Genomic DNA, 23,971 nt, shown 5'->3' on the forward strand with positions numbered 1-23,971 from the left:
AAGCACAAAGTACATGCTCAGTAAACTTAGCAATCACTTTATTTTTTACCCCAACTGTTCTCAAAAGAGTTCGAAAAGTCTCCAAAACTCCAAAAAACTCCAGAAATTTATTTCAACTCAGTTGATTTGAACTCAGGAAGTCTAGGCAACACCAAGTCTCAAACCTAGGATATTGTTTTGTTTGAATATTTAAATAAAATTTTTGTTTCTAAAGTAACTCAAGTTGTTAATATATGTAGAGAATTCATGTAATTACACTTTAAACATGATCCTTAAGTTAATAATGTATTTTGATAAAGATATGTTAAAGAAAAAAGAGATAATGCATAGTAATAAATAGAAGATATAAATAAATAATAATGACCACTTTCATTGCCTGTTGAGCTTAAAAATTTACCTTTTTTCAAAGTACAAGGCTAGAGCTGAGATAGAATGTTTAAATGACTTGCGTGATAATTATAGCATTGTTTATAAAAGCAGAATCCAGAAAACCATATAAAAACCCATCAATAAAAATGTATCAAATAATTGTAGACACATGCATGTAATAGAATTCTAAGCAAGTATTTTCCAATGAGGTAGAACCTCATTGGTTGATGCAGAACAGTCTCAAGAGAAACTATTAAGGTGGAGAGCAGAAAAATGTACCCCAATGATCCTGCTAATGTAAATAAAAAGAATGTACATTTAGGTTAGCTCAAGGTTGAGGAGGCTTTTTGTTTTCATTTTGAGACTGAACTTTAAGAAAAAAATATTGCTGAGGTTAATTTTAGGCAGTGAAATTGAGTCAGGAAGTAAGGAAGAAAAATATTTTATATATTTTCAACACGTTTGAATTTTACCATCAGAATGCAAGATGTTTTGTGTTGAGGTGTTTTTCAGGTAGATGCTGGTCATCTGTTAGGCAGGTTGCCCTGGCTCGCTTCTCTTGTTCTCACATCCAGTTCTCTTGGCCACTTCTTGGTTTGTGACATTTAGATTCCTGGGCTGGCTACATCACCACATTTTCTCATCTGTCTTTATTGTCCTCAAGGATTCTTTGTCTTGACCTCCTCTGTTGACTTCAGTCTGGTACTCTGCCTTGGCTTCTAGCCACGGTCTTCTTTTCTGGTTTCTGACTGAATGTTTGGCAGTATAGGTGTGGTGAAGAAGAATAGGCACTAGTGCAGGCTGAGACACCTTCCTTCTTCATTTCTGCCAGGCTGAATTATTTCCATCCTTTAAGACTTCACTCCAAGGACTTCTCTAGAAATCCAGCCCTGAATCTCCAGGCCTGTATTTGTCTTGCTGCTGATCTTATTATAATTCCATACTGACCAAAGTTAATATAATATTTTGATGACCTACGTCATGAGCTTAAAAGACCCCCATAAAAGGGTGACTTGTCATATTTGGCAGGGTGCAGAATCTCTTGATTATCACCAAAGGTCACCTAACTTAATTCCAGTCGATACAGGTATTTTTATTTGTTTTGTTTTTGTTTTTGTTTTTGTTTTTGCGTCAGCATTTTTTCTTGCGTTTATTTAAACAGTTCTCAAAACATTTGAGTGAATTGGGCCTCCTTTGGTAAGCAAAGGACCTGAAAATCATATTTAAAAAATGAACAGGCAGTCTTCATCCATGACACAGGTGTGGTGATCCCTTCTCTCCTTCCATACTTTGAAGCACCCAGTATTTTCATATAGTCTAAATGCTTGAAGAACAAGAGTCCATCTGTGGTGGAATGTATTGTTACTTGCTGATAATTAGTTGAAATACCATTATCTCCTTGTAACAGCCTTAAGAAACAGCCTTTTAAAGGCATGTATCTGTAGCTCTTATTCTCTGCTATATATAATACAGATTACATAAAGGCCGACAAATCCACATTAATGTAAGTATTAAGCATTTGCTGTATGGAAAGATTTTTGTTCTAATACTAGCAGTACAGAGTTACAGCATATTTTTAACACTTAATCGCAGGTATATTGAATATGACAAGTTTCATGGACTCCTGAAAGAAAAGTATTTTTATTTTTATTTTTTTAATTTTTTTACTGATAACTTAAGAAGGGTTCTGGTTAAGCATTGATATTTAGAAAGAAAAGTAAAAATCAAACTTGTTTATTGTTGCTTTTTGCCATCTGATAGCATTTTACACACAGGCTTCAATCTTCAGAATACCCTGGATTCAGTAGAAAACCCTTTTAAATGAAGTTTTGTACAATAGAAACTTCTCAGCAGTCAAAATTTAGACCATAAAAAAATACATGCAAAACATACTTTTCTGAAAACACTTAACTTTGAACAAAGCACCGAACTTCACAAATGCAGAATGAAAACAGCATTTCAACTCCACCAAAAGTAGTCATCATAAAAGGTGTAAAAGTCACCTAACTTCACTAGGCACTGTTCACTTTTTAAACAGGAGACAATAGAAATTATTGTCCACAAACAATATCCCAGCTCTATGGCAGGTTTCAGAAAGTCTTCAGCTTCATGCTTTAATAGCGATGAGGTGAGTAGGATCGTGATGGAGAACGTGACCTGTATCCTCCACGACTGTAGTAAGGAGAAGGTGACCGTCTTCTGTAAATCTGATCCCTGTCTTGAGCTGCTCTCCATCCACCTCCTCCTCCACCACCTCCTCTGTATGATCTGCTGTAATAGTCCCGGTCATCATATCCCCGATCATATCCTCAGTCATAATATCCTCGGTCATAATAGTCTCGGCCCATAAGTGGGTCTCCCCATATAAATTCCTGGTGTTGGGGTATGGGGCCTTTTTGTTATAGAGAAATCGACCCTAATTCGTCGCCCATCAAGCTCCACTCCATTGGCACGTTCTTTAGCTTCCTTGGCATCATCTACATTTTCAAAATATACAAAGGCAAATCCTCTTGAATGTCTAGACTGCTGGTCATATACAATAGACACATCAGCAATGGGGCCATATTTAGAGAACACTTCTCTGCGATCTCTTTCTGTGGTGTATAAGCTCAACCCAAACACTCCAAGACAACCGTTGGGGTCAGGATTTGCCCGGTTCTCAACATGACGCCTTCGAGTAGACATGGGAGAATGGCTGTGGCTGTGGCGCCTGCGATAATCTCGGCTGTAAGACCTGCTCCGGGATGGTCTATGGGAGTGAGATCGTGATCGTGACCTTGTATAATGCCTTCTAGAACTTCTGGATCTAGACCTAGATTCAGATCTGGACCTTGACTTTGATCTAGAACGCCTTGAATCTTCCTTGGAGCGAGACCTTGCAGGTGTATGCCTTGCAGATTTCCCCGATCCGTGAGCACTTCCACTTCGGGAAGCAGAACGGGATTCTTAGCGTAGTGCTTTCTGATTCCAGATTACTTCTTATCTTAACTTCATTTTTATTTCTTTTCTTCATTCTTCCGTTTCAAATTCTGACTTCTTTCATCTTCTCCACTTCACACAAATTGCTCAATATTCTACAAGTGGGACTTCTGATCTGATAATTAACATGCATTCTTTCTTTTATTTTTTCAAATTTCAGCTTCACTTATTCCTGAGCTTCAAATACTCATTTATAAAACTTGTCAAATGACGACTTCCGCATTTTCCTTCTTCAACATTAACCCGCTCGCCGCTATTGCTCATGACTCCGGGTTGCTGTCACTGGCCTTTACTCGGTATTTTTATTTGTATCTCAGTCAATTGTGCATGAGTCTACCATAAGATAGCCAATTGATCTACGGTTTCAGAAGCCTCTAGTACAGAATCATGTCTTCAATGAATGTAAGATAATCATCAATGGAATGAATTTTAAATGAATTGAAATAGAAACTTAAAAGTACAACCTACAGAAGATAAAAGGCTTTTAGCCTTCAGTGGTAGCTAATGGGTTCAACATCCTACCAAATAAGACAAGATATCCATTTACTGATGGTCCTCCAAACTCCTGATGTAGATCATCTCTCTCTCTCTCTCTCTCTCTCTCTCTCTCTCTCTCTCTCTCTCTCTCTCACACACACACACACACACACACACACACACACACACACACACACTCCTACTCCAAACTCTTCTTGTAGTTCTAGAAAGTTCATTGAATGTATAGTCACTCATGTGGACTTGTTGGTTCATGAATTGGTGTGCTATCTCCTATGGCTGAATATCAATAGAACAGAGAAGGTAGAGGCTCTCTGAAAAACAAATTTAGAGAGATACATCCCCTTGGCACCATGAGTTATTGTCATTGTCACGACAGCTCCTTGTATAGGAGTAGCCAGCCTTCCGACAATGCTTCCTATAACTAAAGCATTGAAAAAGTCTGTGTCTAATACTATAGTTTCTCTTGATGATACTAAAGATAAGCCACAAGTATGAATGGGCATCAAAGTGTAGTATATGCATGAGAATAGGATAAGAACTTAGTTATATTCTAGAAACAGCAATAGTGAATTCTCTCTCCCCCCCCACTCTGTGTGTGTGTGTGTGTGTGTGTGTGTGTGTGTGTGTTCTTTAAGTGTCTGTAGATTATGAGTGTGGCATCAAAGTAAAAAAGCAAGGTAAGCTGGGCGGTGGTGGCATATACCTTTAATCTCAGCACTTGAGAGGCAGAGGCAGGAAGATTTCTGAGTTTGAGGCCAGCCTGGTCTACAGAGTGAGTTCCAGGACAGCCAGAGCTGTACAGACAAACTCTGTCTCGAAAAAACAAAAAACAAAACAAAACAAAACAAAACAAAAAAAAACAAAACCCAAGATAAATTAAAAAATTTAGTCTCTGTTTATCTCTGTCCTGGTAGGCATAGATAAAAGTTATTTAGCCCCTTCACTAAGCAGGGTCTGGCATGCCCGTTTCACCTAAAAAGCTCACATGAGTGACTGACAGAAGTATGTTAGTATTGCAACCAGGAGCACTCTGGACAACCTTGTGAGAATACAATTTCTTCATGAAAACTGAACTACTCAAAACACTACAGCATATTGCCTCCTTATGATGCAGTGAGACTGCTTCCAGATCATTCTTCTTATGGAATGGAAAGATGTTTCTACTTATAAGAAGCTACACACACACAAAAATGATCTTTCAAATTCTACAATCTCTTCAGACTCAGAATATAGAAGGAAGAAAACTCAGAATCAACATCAAATTATTTTGAAAAAAGTCCATAATTTGTCAGGATGCATAATCAACAAACCTTAATGGTGACAAATATAAAACACCCTGCATTGTATCTGCTGGCAGGCATACGATACCTTCTTTAGTTATGATATCGTCAAAGAAATTATTAGCGCAAATACTTTCTTGTACTGTATAGAATGCATTGTCAGAGAAGAGAAACCCAGTTCCATTGGAACAAGAGTGAGGGCAGAACAATCACACCCAAATCACAAGCATTAGCTCATATAGACATGAAGGGAACTAGTTGGACATTAAGTATATTGAGTATTGTGCCTCTGGAGGAAAATCAAATGAGCAAGTAAGGGTAAAAGAGTCACTGCTTTGCATGCCTTCAGCCTGAAATCCAGCTGCTGTCACCACTGCCAAAATCCAAAGTGAAGCACAAGAATTTGGATTCTGGTTTTGATGCTTCCCAGATTCAACACTTAACAAGCAACAGGGTTTTCAAGGACTTTTTTGAAGTTCTACTGTTTCCTCCTGAGAGAATATAGATTTTAAAGCTGTACAAAAGTTTGACTTCAATTATGATGTCTTCACAAACCTGTTATAAACTTCATAACCATAAGTCAGTATTGGGTATTTTTCTTATTCCCATGCTGCAAGCTTGGGAATCTACTGCACACTATAATCTCTTACCATAGTGTTTATTTTATGGCTTATGAATCATAAATTCAATTGTTTTTACTATAAAATATTAATGACTAATACTTATGCTAATTAAATTTCTCATTAATATACCATATATAAGAAAATAGACATAAAGATCATCTTATATACCCTTAGAGCTGACCCAGTTTATGTTACCTTTATCTTCTTGGGTTTGCATTAAAATACCTAGAAAACTTATTTCTTTATAAAAAAAATTATAGGAAAAAAATCCTCCTGTAATAAAAATATTGGGACAGTTCTCATGTTATTTCACATAGGATGATTTTATGTGTTTCATATTTAAAATAGGTGCAATGTAGAAAATAGAAAGAAATATCACACTCTTCCATGTTTTGCAGAGCTACTCATGAAGATATATATCTGGATTAGATTTTTTTCCTAACACACTCCAAAGCTCCTAACATGTTAAGGAAGAGACCAATATCCAGGACTCTGTAACATTGTGGTTTCGTATCTCACAAAGAAAAAGACACACGAGCAGCCAAACATACACAGGGAAGGACAGAAGCTCATCCTTAGCATGTCAAGAAGAAAGACCCACTGACCTGGTGACTGCCCGGGTGCAGATAGTGACCAGGAAGCAGCCGGCCACAATCATCCAGCCCCAGCCTCCATCCGGAGGCGATGCCAAGCTGACTCTAGTTATCTTCGTCATGGTTTCAACTCTGGTTTTCTTCTCTTTCCAAGTTATCGCAGCAGTGAGTTATGATCTTGAATGTTTGTTACCCAGTAACTTCCTGTTGATAGTCAACGGTGGTACAGGATGCTACCTGGCACAGGGGTTACTGCCCATCTAAAGCAAAACAAAAATATGCTTTTATTCTATTGTCATGTTATTCTCTTGATAAGAAATTATCATTCTCCTATTAATATGATTGTTTATAACTATGAATACCGGGTCATAGTAAAGACCATTAGTTATCTCATTTTTGTTTTTTTTTTTAAATGTAAAAATGTTTAAGCACAATCCCTGAGAAGTTACCACTTACTCCTTCAGAAATTTCTTAATGAACAAAAAGCCAAGAAAACTGTAATAGTAGCTTATGCCAAACCAAAACTAAACACCAGGTGTAATATAAACCTTAAAAACTATTAGCTCAGGCAACATGTATGAATACCTTTAGATTATTTCCACAACACACCTACAATTCAAATTTTAAGACATATAAATAATAGCATAACCTAATACATATTTATATGTCAACTTATTATATTTACTCCTATTAGATTAAAAATGACAGAACTACAGATGTCATTGCATAGCTGTTCAAATATTGAAAGGGCCACTGTCTTAGTCAGGGTTTCTATTCCTGCACAAACATCATGACCAAGAAGCAAGTTGGGGAGGAAAGGGTTTATGCAGCTTACACTTCCACACTGCTGTTGATCACCAGAGGAAGTCAGGACTGGAACTCAAGCAGGTCAGGAAGCAGGAGCTGATGCAGAGGCCATGGAGAGATGTTCCTTACTGGCTTGCTTCCCCTGGCTTGCTCAGCCTGCTCTCTTATAGAACCCAAGACCTCCAGACCAGGGATGGCACCACCCACAAGGGGCCCAGTTCTGTTCCTTTCCTTCCCTGGGCATTTCTCTAATCCCAAGTCTTGTGAACCAGCTTTATCCTCACCTTTAGTAATCTCTTTCCCAGTTTCTTTTCTTAATTTTCACACACACACACACACACACACACACACACACACACACGTATATACATATATAGTGATGTGTGTATACACATATATAAATATATATGTGTATATATAAATATACACACATCACTAGTCTGAAGAATAATGAAAGAATATTTATGCTGAAAGCTGCAAGAGAGAAGTAAATAGTCCTATATAAAAACAAACCCATCCATAAGTACAGCAGATTTGTCAACAGAAAGTCTAGAAGCCATTACAATGATATATTTCAGAATTTTCTAACCCACAGACTATGGAATGGGCAGACACTCATCACAAAACTTTATATTTTTCCTTATGAATTGTTTCCTTTTTCCTTTTCCTTTTGAAGAAAGGAAAAAATTTAGAAATCGATAAAATTTAGAGGAAAACTGGGACATAGTTAGAAAATCTATATTCAGTAAGTTGAAAAAATCAAAGAGAAATGAGTATATTTCTAGACACAGATGATCTACCAATATGAAACCCAAAGAATATGAGCAACTTAAACAGATAATTTATAAGCAACAATATGAGTACAACAATGATGGCTTCATTCTAGGGAATGAAGGTACGACTCAACACACAGACATCAATAAACATCATACAGACTTAAAGGCAGAAATCACATGGTGAAGTGGCCTTTGACAAAGTTTAACATCCCTTCATGATGAAATACCTGAAGAAAGGGATTTACTTCAACCTAATAAAGGATACAAAATACAAACCTAAAGTCAACATTAGATGCATGAGGTGGTGCGGGGACTCAAAGGGTTCCACTTACAATCAGAAGGCAAGGTCTACTTTTGCCACTTTTATTTAATAAAAGGAAGAAAATCAAAGGGATATAAACAGGAAATAAAGAAGTCAAAGCATCCAGATTTGCAGGAGATAGGATTCTATATGTGAGACCCTAAAGACCTCTTTAGAAAATTCAGAGCAGATAAACACTTTCAGAAAAAAAAATGGCAGGCTACAAAATTATCATATGAAAATCAGTAGCTAAAAGAAAAGACAGTAACCTTTCTATACACTGATATCAAACACACTGCTAAGAAAATCAGGGAGATAATCCAATTTACAATTGCCTAAAATTGCCTTATCTTGGAATAAACCTAAACCAAGGAAGTGAACAATCTCTACAATTAAAAATTTTAAAACACTGAAGAAGGAAATCGAAGGTACTGAGAGATTTCCTTATGAAATCTCTTAAGCTCATGAATGAAAAGAAACAATACAGTGAATATGGCCAAACTACCCAAAGCAATTTATAAATTCAGTCCAATCCCTATCAAAATGGCAATGACATTCTTCATAGAACTAGGAGAGGATGAACCACAGAATTCATATGGGAGCATAGAAAAGCTCTGACTCTGAAAGCAATCATTAGTAAAAAGAGCAACATCAGTGGCATCATAGCATCTGATGTCATGTACACCTCAGGGCCATAGCAACGTAAAAAGCTACTAGCAAAACAAAACAACACCCAAAACACAAAAAACAAAACAAGGCATGTATACCAATGGAGTATAAAAAAGCTCCCAGGTTTAAACCCATGCAGTTATAGCCACCTAATTTTTGATACAAGTATAAAAAATGTACATAGAAAAAAGAGCTCCCGGACAGGCGGAGCTGGGAAAGCTGGACACTCACACTCAGAAATGTGAAAGTAGATCCCAAGCCCGCACCTTGCAAAACTAAAAGAAAATAATTCAAAATAGATCAAAGATCTTAATGCAAGATCTGAAGCACTGAAATGAGTAGTGGGAATCAGGAAGCTCAGTTCGAGACAAAAACGTAGCAAAGACCTTCTGCAAAGGACTCCAAGAATGCAGGGAGTAAAACCAGGAGCTGAAAAATGGGGTTCCAAAAAATTAAAAAGCTTCTTACCGCACAGGAAATAATCAAGTAAAGAGGTAACCCACAAAATGGCAGAAAGTCCTTTCTAGTTATACATCATACAGGAGATTGATAATAACATTATATAAGGACTTTTAAAAACCTACCTCCAGTCCAAACAATTCAATCCATACATAGGCTAATGAAGTAAACAAGTAGTCAGAAAAATGAAATTTTAAACTATATCAAGATTCTTGTCTTGCCCCAGTCAGAATGGGCACCATTAAGAAAACATCAATAAATCTTGTTGAAGATGTAGAGGAAATTAAGCCATATATACTCTTGATGAGGATGCGAACTAGTCCAGCCACTCTGAGAATCAGCATGGAGAGTCCTCAAGAACTAAAGCCGAAACTATTGTATACCTTCCAGCTGGTCCACTCTTGGGACAATGCCAACGCAATCTAAGTCAACAAACTGTGGGAAAACTTGCTCATGAACGTTTACCGTGCACTGTTTGCAACAGCCAAGTAATGGAATCAGCCCAGGTATCCACTGGGAGATGAATGGATACAATAAAGATGCTACAAAAGACTAATACTGCTTGTTTTCTCTCATATGTGAATCCAAGACTTTACAGACACACAAAAATCACATACGCATGTATGTCATGAAAGCGGAAGTTGGACTGTCTAGGGGCCGGAAGGGGCCTAGCAGTAGGGAGGAGGAAGAAAACGGGGTGGGTACATGATATACTTGAATTAAATTGTCTTTATAAAACTTACCATTATGAAAAATTAATATGTAGTAATAGGGTTTACTTTTTTAAAAATCTGCTCATAAAGAACACTAACAAAATACAAAATTGTATAAACCCATGGCTGGACAGATATTTCAGCCGTTAACTTCACAACTTCAAGGGTTCGGTTCCTAGCACCAACATCCTCTGTCTCACCCTCTTCCTTTCCCTTACTTACATTGGCACGATGGCACACCACCTTAACTAAAAGAAAATGACATCTTTAGAAACACAAGCATGATTGTATAAATCTGAATAAATTTAGCAACACTCCTCATCATGTTGTAGTGACATGATAAATGGAGGTCTACTGTTCCCCTCCAGGGAAGGCTGAGAGCATTAGTGGCAACATGGCTCCTCACTGTTTCTCCCAGAAAGCACAATTCTTGGGAATGAACACCACTCTCCCCTTTTCTCAAGGGTGAAGCTTCCCCTCAGAGAGACTCCCTTGGTGACGTTGCATCTGAACATGAATGGCAATGGATATCTCTGGCAGACTTTGGATAATACAGCGGGACCCCTGCCATGGAGGATTTCAAATTTACAACGGGCATTTCTGTTAACAAGATGTCCACACAGTGCTAAAGCATGACAAGGGAAGAGAAGAGGGGACCCAACAAGGTTACAATTATGATGACGCTTGCTCACAAATCAATACATTCGAGTTTCTCTCAAAAGGTGTTTTAATGGACGTATCTTCGCAAAGAAATGTGCAGGTTCAGCATGCTAGCTTCCTGGAGACTTTCCCATCACATTAACTTGTAAATGATTAACCCACCAGATATTTGTCAAAAAACACCAGGGAAATCTTTTACCGAGTCACTAGTATGTCTAAAACTGTAAAAACAAAGAAAGCACTACCAAGAACTACCATCATGCAACTCTCTGGGTTACTAATAATCCTCTGATTTATTGTACTTTTACATCAACTGTTAAAACGTAATTGTATTCTGCATATTATTCTGGCTTCAGAACGTTATTTTTTTTTCTCAATCAGAAATGCTGTATTAGAATGTCCTTCTAAAACTACCCTTTTGGCACAAAGTAGAATATAGTCCCAACTCACTTCGTCCTCTTGGTGCTTTAAAGAATTTAATCACTCGCGAAGGGTGCCTAACACTCAATATCTTTTCTAGAAAGCTCTACATTGTGGGAAGGGGCTGTATCTCTTTCCTACTGCCCTCAGTGTTGAGTTAAGTGACCTCTTTTATGTACATGTATGTGCAAATTCATCACATCAGTAGGCAGCTGAAAGGAAACACAGGTCCTGGAGTCTCCTGTTTTGGACGTTCTGAACAGTCACTTTCCATTGCTTTCCTCCTGCAGCATCTTCTATTTCGTCTTATCTGTTAGAAGTTTGCTTCCTCTATAAGACAATTTGAAGCCGTAATAGAGGTAAAAGGTTATCATGGAAAACTGGTGAGAGAGAGAATCAAGATGGCTATAATGACTGTGTCCGAGTGGCCCTATTTGATCACTTTCTTTCCTAACTTATAAAAAAGAACACCGAACGGCTTGAGGCCTAGTCTCCACTTCATGTGGCTAGTTGTGGTAAGTCAGCTTTTTGTCTCCATGGAAAACGAGGAAAACAAGTTAAATGCGGAAAAGTGGATGGTGGTTGGTGGTTTTAGTTCATGGTTGGCTAGTTTCATTGCTGCTGAGTCTGTGAGGCAGAACAATATGGCTCAAAGGGTGTGCTAGAGAAAAACCACTCATCTCATCTTGCTTAGGAAATGAGGGAGGCGACAGAGACAGAAAGTCAGAGAGGGACAGAAAGAGACAGAGACAGAGGCAGCCAGAAAGGGAGATGGAAGAACAGAGACCCAGAGACACACAGAGATGGGTGATAGAAAGGCAGAGACAGAGATACAGAGAAAGAGAGAGACAGTACACACTGCCCAGTGGCATGCTTCCTTCTAGTAGTGTCTATTGCTAAGAACTTATTCGGCTATGAACACATCGATAAATTAAACTGTTGGTAAAGTTAACATGCTCATGAACCAATCACCCTCAAAAGCATTACTGGCTAGGGACCACGCCCTAAACCTGTAAGCCTCTTCATATCCAAATGAGAATACTGCATTAAGTACCTCCTTATTATGTAAGTCTCCTGGTAGAATGATCACTGTTTGTAAACTCCAATTGCCTTTATTCTTTCTCTGACTCTTTTCAGTATTTATAAAGTAGTCCATATTTTTGGAATAACTTATGATACACGGCTCTTTCTTTTTCAAAAAAAGTTACACTCAATGGTCCTTTTCCATCATTACTGCTAAGCCGAGAAGCACATACATACAGAGAAACGAGAAGGTAAGTCCTGTCTAGAATAGTTACATCTGTAGGCAAAGCAGCATGCACCATGTTATGGGGAAATTCCCACCCCAGGGAGTTAAGGGACTGAAATTTATAAAGTGAAGAATGGCAAATCACCCACGTTTCTAAGTAGCACAGATTTCCCTCCCCCACCCCACCCCACCCCCATGTCTTGACCAGAGGCAGGTGTATGGTGAGGTGGAAAGAGAATTGCAGATTAACTTAGACATTTTTAACTAAGAGTGTGTAACTGTGAGAACACACAGCTTTACTGGGTAACCTGTGTTTGGTTCAAACAGAAAGAAACAAAGATGGCATCTACCTATTGTCCCTCATTGTCCCTCATTTACACTCATTATAAAGACTACATTTCAATGTGTTTGACCATAATCAAGACACAGAACATTTCCACCACCAGCTAATGTTCCCATTGTTTTCCTGCAGTAAAATGTCTGTCTCACCATGCCTCCAGGCACTAACCTGAGTGTGAGCTTACTGATCTGTGTCTGCCACGATAGGCTAACGTCTCTGATAATTTTATACAGTTTGGGATTTTTCCAGCCCAGGGGCTTAAACTTGGATCTCATCTGTGCTACACATGGGCTCTGCTGCTAAGTTACATCTAGAACCTTCTGACAGCATTGCCCCGTTTGTTTTGTCATCGCTGACTCCATTTTGTGACTCATTGGTAGGAGGAGGTAGTGTGGACCCATGACCGTTCCTTATGCCTGTGCCTATGATGACTTTAGTGATGGCTCCAGTTTTAGACCATAATAAGTAAAACGGAGAACAACCGTGCACAAGTGTTTTGTAGACATGTGTTTTATTTTCTGAAGCAGATGTATAGGAATTAAATTGCTGAGTTCTGCATAACTAAGACCTTAACTTTAGAAGAAACTGCCAAACTTTTTGAGGTGTTTGTGTGATATTTACAACAACATACTGCATTTCTAACACTTCAGTCTTAACAATACTTGGTGTTGAGATACGTTTGTCTCAGCTATTCTAGTACGTAGCTAATGATCTCATTTTAGTACTAATTTAGACTTCCTTAGTGACTAACACTGTAACTACTTTTCACATTATAACTATTTAGATATCTTCTAGTATGAGGCACCTATTAAGACACTAAGATTTCAGCCGGGCAGTGGTGGCACACGCCTTTAATCCCAGCACTTGGGTTCGAGGCCAGCCTGGTCTACAGAGTGAGTTCCAGGACAGCCAGGGCTATACATAAAAACCCCATCTAGAAAACAAAACCAAACCAAACAAAACGACACTAAGTTTCATTTTAATGAGAAACAAGAATTCTTTATCCTTGATATGAATTAATGTATTGCAAAACTTTCTCATACTTTATGGTTTGTTCATCTCTTAGAGCTACACCATGATATTAATTTCAATTAATTGGATTTTTTATTATTACTTTTATACTTAGTTCTATTTTATATCAATGATAATTGATATAAATTAAAAATTGAAGTTTCTGGAGTGGAGAGTGGGAGGGCTGAGGGGTTAAGAATATTGGCTGCTCTTCCAGAGGACCTGGGTTTTACTTCAAACACTCACATGATGGCTCACAACCATCTGTAACTCCAGTTGTAGGGGAGTTTTCCCTCATCTGGCCATGGAGGCACCAGGTACACACATGATATACAGACATACAGAAAGACAAAATGCTCATAAACATATAACAATCAATAATAATAATTTTAAATTTTTATTTTAAAGTTGGAGTTAAAATACTACTTCATAAATGCTGAAGAATTTAAAATGCTTAGGAATTAATTACCATAATATGTCTATACATATTACTTAAAAGAGTAAAAACTATAATATCAGCACCAAGAGAAATTTAAGAAGTCCTGAGAGACAGAGAACTAGGATAAAACAGACTTATTGATTACAAGACTTGGAGAATATTTTCACTTCCCAAATTGACTAGTATAATTCCAATGAAATGCCAACCGAAATGTCAATAGTCTCCTTTTAAAATGGAGAATAACAAGTGGATTCTAAAGTATGTAAGAAAATATGAAAAATCTATAAAAGTCAAATTAATTGTTAAGAGAAAGAACATGGTGTGTTTCCAGTATGCAGCAAAATGCTGGGTCCTGTTTACGTACCAGTCTGTTAGTCTTTGTCTTTTTATTGGGGAATTGAGTCCATTGATGTTAAGAGATATTAAGGACCAATGATTGTTGCTTCCTCTTCTTTTTGTTGGTAGAGGTAGAATTATGTGCAGCGGGAGTGGGTGGGTAGGGGGACTTCCTCATAGAAGCAGGGAGCGGGGGTGGGGGGTGGGATAGGAGGTTTGCAGACTGGAATCTGGAAAGGGGGCTAACATTTGAAATATAACTAAATAAAATAACCGATAAAAAAGAGAAAAACAACACACAGAGAGAGAAAGTAAGTACATGGTCTGGAGAGTTGGCTCTGTGTTCAACAGTGGTTGCTGCTATTGCAGAGAACCCTAGCACCCATGTGGTGGTTCAAAATGGTTTGTAACTCCAGTACCAGAGAATCTGGTGCCCTCTCCTGGCATCTGCTGACATCAGGCATGCATACGGTACCCAGACATGCATGCAGGCTAGATACAACTATATATAAAATAAAAGTAAATACTTTCTAAAAAGAATGAACAGCAGTGACAACATACCAGCTGATTTTAAAACCTACTCTAAACCAAAGTAAACAATACCATGTAATGCTGATGATTACAGAGCAGAATATACTAATGCAGTAGAAAAAAAATAGTAAAGCCAGGGTCATACAGACATTACACTATATGCATAAACTAACTCTGAGTAAATAGAAAATGCGAAATGATCTTTGAAATCTGTGAATGCCATTTTTTTTGTTAGAAAGGACACAAGCAATAAAATTTCCCATTCTTACCCCCACTTAAAACTCAAGCTTATGGAGAAGTTTAGATTTATGATAGAAACAGAGAAATTGTAAGGTTTCACGGAGGACTCAGTTGCTGCTCTTTTGGCAATAGGAAGGCGTTCTTTGGGGGGAGGTGTATACCATTTGTAGTGCTTAGAGGCATCCCATTTGAAACTCTTCTTTCTAGACACGCCCGTTTCAACAGAAGCAAAACAAAATATAAACACCATGTGTCCTTTTGGCTTTGTGTCCTGGCATCTGGAACAGTGCCTGCTTTATTTACTAACCACCGCTGATTGCAAGTCCCTTGTGGATGACACCTTGCCTCTTGGTCACACTTTGCATTCATATTTTAAACGACAAGTAAACATTTGGTTCTATCTCAACCAAGATCCGAGGCTCATTCATCACTCTGGCCTTTGACTAGGAAGCCCCAAGGGACTGTGCACATTAGGGACTATGTTAGGGCAAATTTCCAAGTATGTTTGGAGAGAATTTCAAAAGTTTGTTGCAGAGCGACAGTGTATCCCAGTGTTTCAATTGGTGGCTTTATAGATGCTTATCCAGGGGAAAACTCAAATCCAAGAATGGAGATGGGAGAAATTAAAAAAAAAAAAAAAAAGAAGAAACCCACCAAAAATCTCTGCTCAATTTGCCTGGCTCTGGCTGGGTTCAGGTTGTTATTACCCATTTTAGAGTCCTTGGTTTGATGTGCCTTCAGCTGAACATGGAGTCGTTATTTGTGTTGTTAATGACCTTCTTCATGTGTCATGACAGAAAACAAAACAAAAACATTATTCTTGTGTAAAGAAAGACTAATGGTTTGTTCTTCCTTTCTTCCTTTCTGCTTCTCTCTCATTAGGCCTCAGACAGATCCTAGTAACAAGCAAATAACTACTGGCTTCCACCAGGAGGCCTTGGATGTCTGTCAGGAACCTTTGGGCACTAAATTGCAACATTGACCTTTGCTAAAGAAGCTGCCTGAGTTTCTACATTGTGTCTGGTATTTTGATGCTAGGGATACTTTTTATAAAGCCCAGGATCAAGGCCAGAATAGTTTGCATGGTATTTGACCCTAGGAAGGAGCAGCTACAACAGCACCACTGGTGCTTCACCCAATACAGAAACCCAAACATTTTCCCTGCCCTTAGAGCTCCTGATGCAGCTCTGAGCAGTCTTTTTCCAGATGCTACAGACTGATGTGGATACTGAGATGGAGTTGGCTGAGATGGAGACAGATACTCCATACAACCAAGCACAGGCAGATTGCCCGGCATAAGGCTGGTGCTTCAGATCTATACAATCCAGCGAATAATATTTTCTTTAACTTGATGTTATCTTGGATACTCTCTAAACACAGTTTACACTCTTACAAACTACAGCATTATTAAGTCAGATCAACCACACCAAAGGCATCCTGGCTCCAGAGGAGGATCTGGGGTTTGAGATATATTGCACAAAGTCTTTTTTGGTCACTAGGAAGCCTGTTATTGAAGAACAGGACAGCCTGTCTATACCGCATTGCCTCACTCTGTAATCATGGCTCACCGTCGTATTGCTGAGACATGAGGGACAGGGAGTCAAATAGTTCAGCTAGCTAGACGTTAACCTTTTGTGTTGTGGAAGATTGTGAGAACTGTTGCTTGAATGTGTGCCTAAGTTGGAAGCTAGAAGCAACCAGTAGTCATTAAGCATTGGACCTCCCCAACCCTCTAACCCGACCATTTTCTCAAAGCCCATGAGCAGATCGTACAAGGAGTTTGAGAAACTGGGTAGGAACCCATCCATCCTTTCTTTGTGCTTTGTAGCCACTGTAGTTAACCTTCCTGGAACCTAAGTCATGAAGCCCGAGTGACTACAGCTCACTGGGAACACAAGGGCAAGCCTGGGCTCTGAGAGAACAGTGGGGAAAGCCTAGAAATAGGACTTCATGCCAGGAGTCTCCTCTCTTTCCTTTCACAGAGTGGTTGAAAAGGAGTGTGGGCCCTGTGAGGGTTCACCTGCAGAGCCTGGCATGCAGCCGGCTGTCTGCCCCACATTCCACAGGCCATCAAATTCCACAAGCCCTCGGAGATGTTTATTTTTGTGTTCTGTGGACTCTGTTCACTGCTTGAGCCACAGCGGGTCACACAAAGGACAAGGTGTAGCTGAGACTGACAGTGGAGTTCTGTAATTCCTATCCTTTCGCTCTTCCTGCACCCTAAGACCCAGAACCTACATTTCTTTCTTGAAATGAGAAAGTTACAAATAATTTTTAAAAACTTTTTTTTGAGATTTTTCTTAGTTATCTTTCTTCCCTGTCCTCGTAAGATCAGTTAGACATAAGACAGTTGACTCCACCTTCTAGCTTTGAATCCCCCCAAAACTAGGTCCCAACTTTTTTGCATTTGAGTAGAAGCCATATATATTTAAAAAGATGCCCTTAGTCAAGCTGGAGATAGTCATTATTATTAACATTAATTATCTGATGGAATGTACACAGACATTGGGTAAAATGAACTTCATATTTTCAAATAAATTCCATTTCATGTCTCACTGAGGCATTTTTACACATGTGAAAATCAAGGTGATGTGTAATGTGTTTCACTAATTGGTAGCTCTGCCCATGTGTGCGGATGTGCAGTCCCTGGGCTTGTCTGGTTGTCTCTCAGGCCTGAGGCTCCCAGAGTAGAAGGCCTTCTCTTCACAGAAGACAGTACTGGCACCTGAGAGATCATGGTTTCCTACCAGTTAGCAACATGTTAGAGCCAACAGGAACTAGGAAGAAGGGGGAAATTTGTGAACAATAGCACACAAAGTAGGAAGAGTGTTATCCAATAAGGGGGAGAGTAAAAACCAACATCTATCATCATGTGATGCCCAAGAAGGCACATGGAGAGAGCAGCTACCTTGGTGTGTTACTTGCTGTAGAAGGTCTTGGGGAATGAGAAGCCACTACTCTACATGATACAACAGTGAATCAGTGAAGGAAATAGATATGCGCACCATCTCAGGCTCCTCCTGCCTTCAGAATGCCAGGGTGGGGTTTCATGAAGCCAGCTAATGCTGTCCATGCTGACAGCTTCCAGAGCAAGGAGCAGGGAAGGCACAGGATGGAGAGGGAACTGGAAGAAACCAATGGAGATGGCTGCACAGTAGCATCACCCAGAGGCTGGCTTGTCTTGCAGGTCCTTGGGCTCTGGTCAAGCCTGGAGCAGTTGCTCAGCCTCACGCTGACTGAGTGGGATGTTTCAGTGTTTTAAATATAAAACTTATTTTTTGAAACTGGCCTCCCCTTTCTTCTTCTCTGTGAGACATAGGCACTCCCTGAGTTTCAGCCAGCTATCACCTTCAAACCCATGATGCAAAACCATAATCTCTGCTTCTCATCTTTCTGCCAAGTTGCAGATTTTTATTAACCAGAAAGGTACCTTGAATGCACATGTCTAGAACAAGCACTAGCTCATCATTTCTGGATATACTTTAAAATTTTTAAATTAACTTGGTTCTTCTACAGTTTTATACATGTGTATAATATATTCTAAGGCAGCTTTCCCTATATCCCTTCTCATCTCTCCCATCCCCATCATCCCCCTCCTCTTCCTGCTTGCTAGTCCTTTTCCCAGATTTATGATTTCTAAAACAAAAAAGAATCTTGTGTTCCTCTAAACAAAATTCTCCTTGCTGAAAAATTCTAAAGATCCCTAACATCAGTTATAAAACTGTTCAGTGAAGCCTCTAAAGCCATATCATATATATATACATATATATGTGTGTGTGTGTGTTACACATATAAGTATTACATGTTATATTATGTGTCTATATAAACATATGTGTTTATATGTAAATTGTATATACACACACATGATGTCACACTTGCTAATTCTTTGTGAAAGTATATGTGTGTAGATGCTCACCCTCCATAGTGTGAGTGTGGAGGTCAGAGAATGCTTTGCAGGAGGGAATTCTCCTTCACCACCTAGAGTCCAGAAATTGAACTTAGGTTGGCAGCATTGGTGGCAAGTGCCTTTAACCCCTGTAACCCCTGAGCCAACTCATTTTTTCACCACATGGAGCATTGCCTTGGCATGAGATTAGCTATGCGTGCCTCTGCATCACAACTCAGGGACTAGTTATAAAGCCATCACTTGACTTTCCAAAACTCTCCTGCCACATACTTTAAGAGGAAAAGTTCCCCTTTAAAGGGCTTGAACTTCAGTTATAAGTTATAACTCGTGGAAAAGCACATGATGAAAAATATTCATATATTAACAATGACTGATTTCTACCCCTATAATGTCAGCAAATGCAGTCTAATCTTTACTTAATCAGTCATTTTCCAATTTAGAAATAAGAGATGCTGACACACAGAATCATTATTATGTAGGTGCTCAAAAATTTGCTTAACTAGAAGATGAGGGTGTAGCTCAGTAGTAGAGTTCTTGGCCAGCATGCATAGTACCTTGGGCTTGATATCCATTCACTGCCTCTCTCTCTCTCTCTCTCTCTCTCTCTCTCTCTCTCTCTCTCTCTCTCTCTCTCTCTCTCTCTCTCTCTCTCACACACACACACACACACACACACACAGACACACACACACCTCTTAAATAAGTTGCTATATCAAATAGTAGCATGTTAAAAAAAATATTGGAAAATAGATATCTTAATTTGGAAATACTTATTAGGAATATAACTGAAAGTATATTTTTCTTACAGTATCAAAAGGAAAAATTGTCAGTAGACCCAACATCTTCACCCACTGTTAATTTTTACTTATTGAGATAATAGAAAGGGGTCAAATATTAAGGGAGGAAACAAGAAGACTACAAATCCAGTAGTAATATCTCCCTCCAACATTTGAAGTGATTTTCATTTCATTACTGCAATATAGCTGTCTCTCTTATGTAAAATGCACATGAAAATTCTTTACAGAAAAATTATATCAAATTCATAAACTTATACTTCTTTCCTTTTGATGATTTTTCCTAAGTGCTGTAAAGACAGCATGTCCAACCATCAACTAGAATAAAACCTAACAAATTACAGTTCTGAGGACCATAACAGCCCCCCAAAAGGCTCATAGTGGACGCAACTCAAACAAAGATCACAGAATGTATGTACTATGAACATACATGTTTAAATATGTAGTCAAAAGGAAGAAAGAAGGGGTAGTCATCTGATTGAGAAATTTAAGATTATGAATGGACTGTTCCTACATTTTCTGACTCTTGGAACATACTCCTCTCTTTTTAACTGTGTGCCTTGTGTTTTTCTACGCAACATCACTCCACCACATATGCTTTTCTCTGTCGCCATTGATATTTGCCATCTTACATGTTTACCACACTCATGTTAGCCTTCTTTGGTCAAACCTACCAAGACTTGGATGGTAGAAGTGTTTGCAGTGCTTTAGTATGAGACTGTCCCATGCAGATTAAAGGTGTCCTCTGTACTTTTTATCTCCCCAACAAGCTGAAAGCCAAGAATCTCCTTGTGGAGCCAGACATAATGGAACTTACCCCAAACCTACCACTCAGAAGCTGAGGAACTGTGAGATCATTCCAGTCTTTTAGCTTCTTAGTGAGACTTTGTCTCAAAAAACCAAACCAGACTGATTCATTCAAGACCACCCCATGAGAACAGGACCCTCTCGCTCTTCCACTTCCAGTCACACCTGCCACCCTGCTTGCCCCTGATGGCGGTATTGGGCATTTTGTCAGCAGCAACTTCAACATTTGCACCACTAGCTTTTCTGTGTCAATGCTTCCTTAAACCAGCTTTCTCTCTATCATGAACCATTGTGGAACCAAGGCATGATGGTGGGCACTGGCCAGGAGGACTCATATATGGGCAGCAAGGCCTAGAACAAGAGAGGCACCCTGATCCTGAAGTGTCCCATGGAGCCCAGCTTACCACCAACTGGAAGGACAAGGAGAAGATCTGGCACCAGAGCTGCAATGCCCGTGAAGAGCAGGGACCCTTGCCCTCCAACCCAAAAACCTATAGTGAAAAGATGGCCCAGATCATATTTGAAACCTTCAGCACCCCAGCCATATACATAAATCAAGGTAGCACTCTCTCTCTGTCGCCTGCTTCTACCATTGGCATCACTATGTACTCCAGCAACAGGGTCACCCACACTGCTCATCTAAAAGGGCTTCCCTAGGCTGCACTCCATCATTCTGCATCTGGACTTGGTGGGCAAGGATCTGACAAACTACCTCCTAAAAATGCTGACCCCACGTGGCTTATGGTTTCATTACCATGGCTGAGTGAAAATTGAGCGTGAGGTCAAGAGGCTTACTAAGTCATCCTGGACTTTGAGCAGGAGACCACCTGGCTCTGCAGTCTCTCCCAGAGAAGAGCTACAAGTCACAGGACCACCAGGTCATCACCATGACAATGAGCAATCTGCTGTCCCAGGCATTCTTTCAGCCTTTCTTTCTGGGTTTGGAATCCTGCATCACTCACAAACTACCTTCAATTCCATAATGAAATGTGATATCACATCCCCAAGTGTCTTGATGCCAATGCAATATTGTTGGATGGCACTACCGTCTCCCCAAGATTTTCCACCAGCGCATAAAGGAGTCCACTGCTCTGGATCCCAGCACAATGAAAATCAAGACCATGACTCTGCTTGGGAGCGGGTTCTCTATGTGGATGACAACTCCAACCTGACCCTGTTGGCCATCTTACAGCAAACATGGATCAGCACCCAGGAGGTATCACAAGCCCCACCCCTCTGCCCTGCATTGCAAATGCTTCCAGCTACTCTGTGGAGGAGCTGCTATACAAATTTTCTTGACAGTGCCTAAGACATAGAAAAATGAGATGTTGCCATGATTTTTACTAGTATTTTAATCTTTGTGGGGTTTTTGTTTTTGTTTTTGTTTTTGTTGTTGTTGTTGTTGTTGATGATGATGATGATGATGATGATGATGATGATGATGATGATGATGATGATGATATTTAGAGCCTTTGACTCAGGGCTGAAAAACTGTAACCTTGACGGGGATCACATTTTGGTTGGAACAAGCATCCTCAAAGTTCTGCAATGTGGCTGAGGGCTTGGATCAAACTTTTTAAAAAGAGCCATTCCAAGAAACCATGATATAGATACATGGCTACAGGAAATCCCTGGCTGTCCCAAAAGCTGCCCACTGGGTGGCCACCCAGTCTACACTCTGAGCCCACACAGAGCAGGTGAACGTATTGCTTTTGTGTCAATTATGTACCCAAAAGTTCTACCTCTTTTCCTTCATTTTTAGTGGCCCTTTTTGTGCACCCGAGTTGAGATGTCTGAAGGCTTTTAGTCTTCCTAAGAGTGGGCTGAAGAGTCAAGGAAGCCAGAGCTTTCTGCACACTGACATGAGAGCAGCTCAAAAAAATGTGCACACCTTACAAAAATGAAAACCATAAAATAAACTAGTATTACAACTCATAGGTGAAATCTCACAACTCAAGGTGAAGCAGGAGGACTTCTGTGAGTTCAAGGCAAGCTTCAGCCACAGAAGGCGCTCCAATTCAGTCTGTACTAGAAGGAGAGAGAGAGAGAGAGAGAGAGAGAGAGAAGGAGGGAGGGAGAGAGGGAGAGAAAGAGAGGGAGAGAGAGAAAGGGGAAGAGAGGGAGAGAGAGGGAAAGAGAGGGAGAGAGAGAGAGAGACAGAGAGAGAGGAACTAATAAATACAAATTTAGAATTCAAAAAAATCAGCTTGTGATTTGCTACAAACCATTTGGCAGGGATACATATATGCATAGGTAGATGTGTGTGTGTATGCGTGTGTGTGTGTGTGTGTGTGTGTGTGTGTGTGTGTGTGTGTTTGTGAATAAGATAGAAGGTTTATCCCAGCCTGGCTTTTCACTAGAATCTTTCAAACTGCTTTCATTTTCCAGAGTGATGCAATATTTGATAAGTAAATACCACCAAGGACAAGTCCGCTTGAGGACAGCTGCCCCTGAGATCGAGAAGGCTGTGTTCCCATAGCACTCTAGGCTCCCGTGAGGAGAAGGCTGTGTTCCCATAGCACTCTAGGCTCCCATGAGGAAATCACTTTGGTTTCTTTGATTAACTTCTTCAGAAGATACCGAGAGTGGCAAATGGGCTCACTGGGGGCTGGGGGGTAAGAAGAAGTTAATGTTCACAAGATGTGAATAAGTAAGGCTTGAATGGTGCCCGACGGCTCTCCGATTCATTTTTATCTTTATTCATGCAGCAGTCCTCCTGCCTCTTCCAAGTGCCTCAGCAGGCTTAGTATCTTTAAGCAAAAGAATCTGAGGAGAGTGACCATTTCAATTTCTGGCAAATAACTGTGGGTACAACTGAAAAATAGAGTTCAGGATCCAACCACTTGTGTCCTCAGTCCTCACTCTGCAGCCGGAAAAGGTCCTCAAATTATGCAAATTTAGTTTACTGGGTCTCATGCCTCAAGATTGATACCAACTAAAACAGCTCAACAAAGGCTGGAGAATGGTTGCCTTCAACTCTGTCCATCTCATCCTCTTTCCTCTAAGGCTCATTCCTATGACTTTTCCTCTCGATTCCATGCTAACAGATTTGGTTGCATGTGTTCTAACCCCAACTAACATATGATCAACTTGTCACAATACAGAACATCACAGGCAAACTTATAACCACGTTTGAGAAGCCCTAGGTAAGAGTCTAAGAGTAGAGAACA

The 23,971-nt window shown here is 39.6% G+C and overlaps 1 protein-coding gene and 1 pseudogene across 4 annotated transcripts in view; both read right to left on the reverse strand.

Moving 5' to 3' along the window:
- The window catches only part of Slc16a12 (solute carrier family 16 member 12), a 78,134-nt gene that overhangs the window by 19,449 nt on the left and 34,714 nt on the right, over positions 1-23,971 (reverse strand). For 2 of the 3 annotated variants that reach the window (XM_031390143.1, XM_031390141.1), the window contains exons 1-2: positions 12,905-13,004; positions 6,355-6,602 (exon numbers count right to left, since the gene is read on the reverse strand). In XM_031390143.1, the coding sequence (XP_031246003.1) occupies positions 6,355-6,464 (110 nt within the window). In that variant the 5' untranslated portion in view covers positions 6,465-6,602; positions 12,905-13,004. Of the gene's footprint in view, positions 1-6,354; positions 6,603-12,904; positions 13,005-23,971 lie in introns of those variants that run through there. The other variant, XM_031390142.1, reaches the window with a different exon arrangement.
- LOC116103771 lies at positions 1,501-3,595 on the reverse strand (annotated as a pseudogene). The gene has a single exon (XR_004123579.1). The product of XR_004123579.1 is annotated as a transformer-2 protein homolog beta pseudogene (transcript).

Source organism: Mastomys coucha, unplaced genomic scaffold (genome assembly GCF_008632895.1).
Source record: "Mastomys coucha isolate ucsf_1 unplaced genomic scaffold, UCSF_Mcou_1 pScaffold21, whole genome shotgun sequence".
NCBI lineage: Eukaryota > Metazoa > Chordata > Mammalia > Rodentia > Muridae > Mastomys > Mastomys coucha.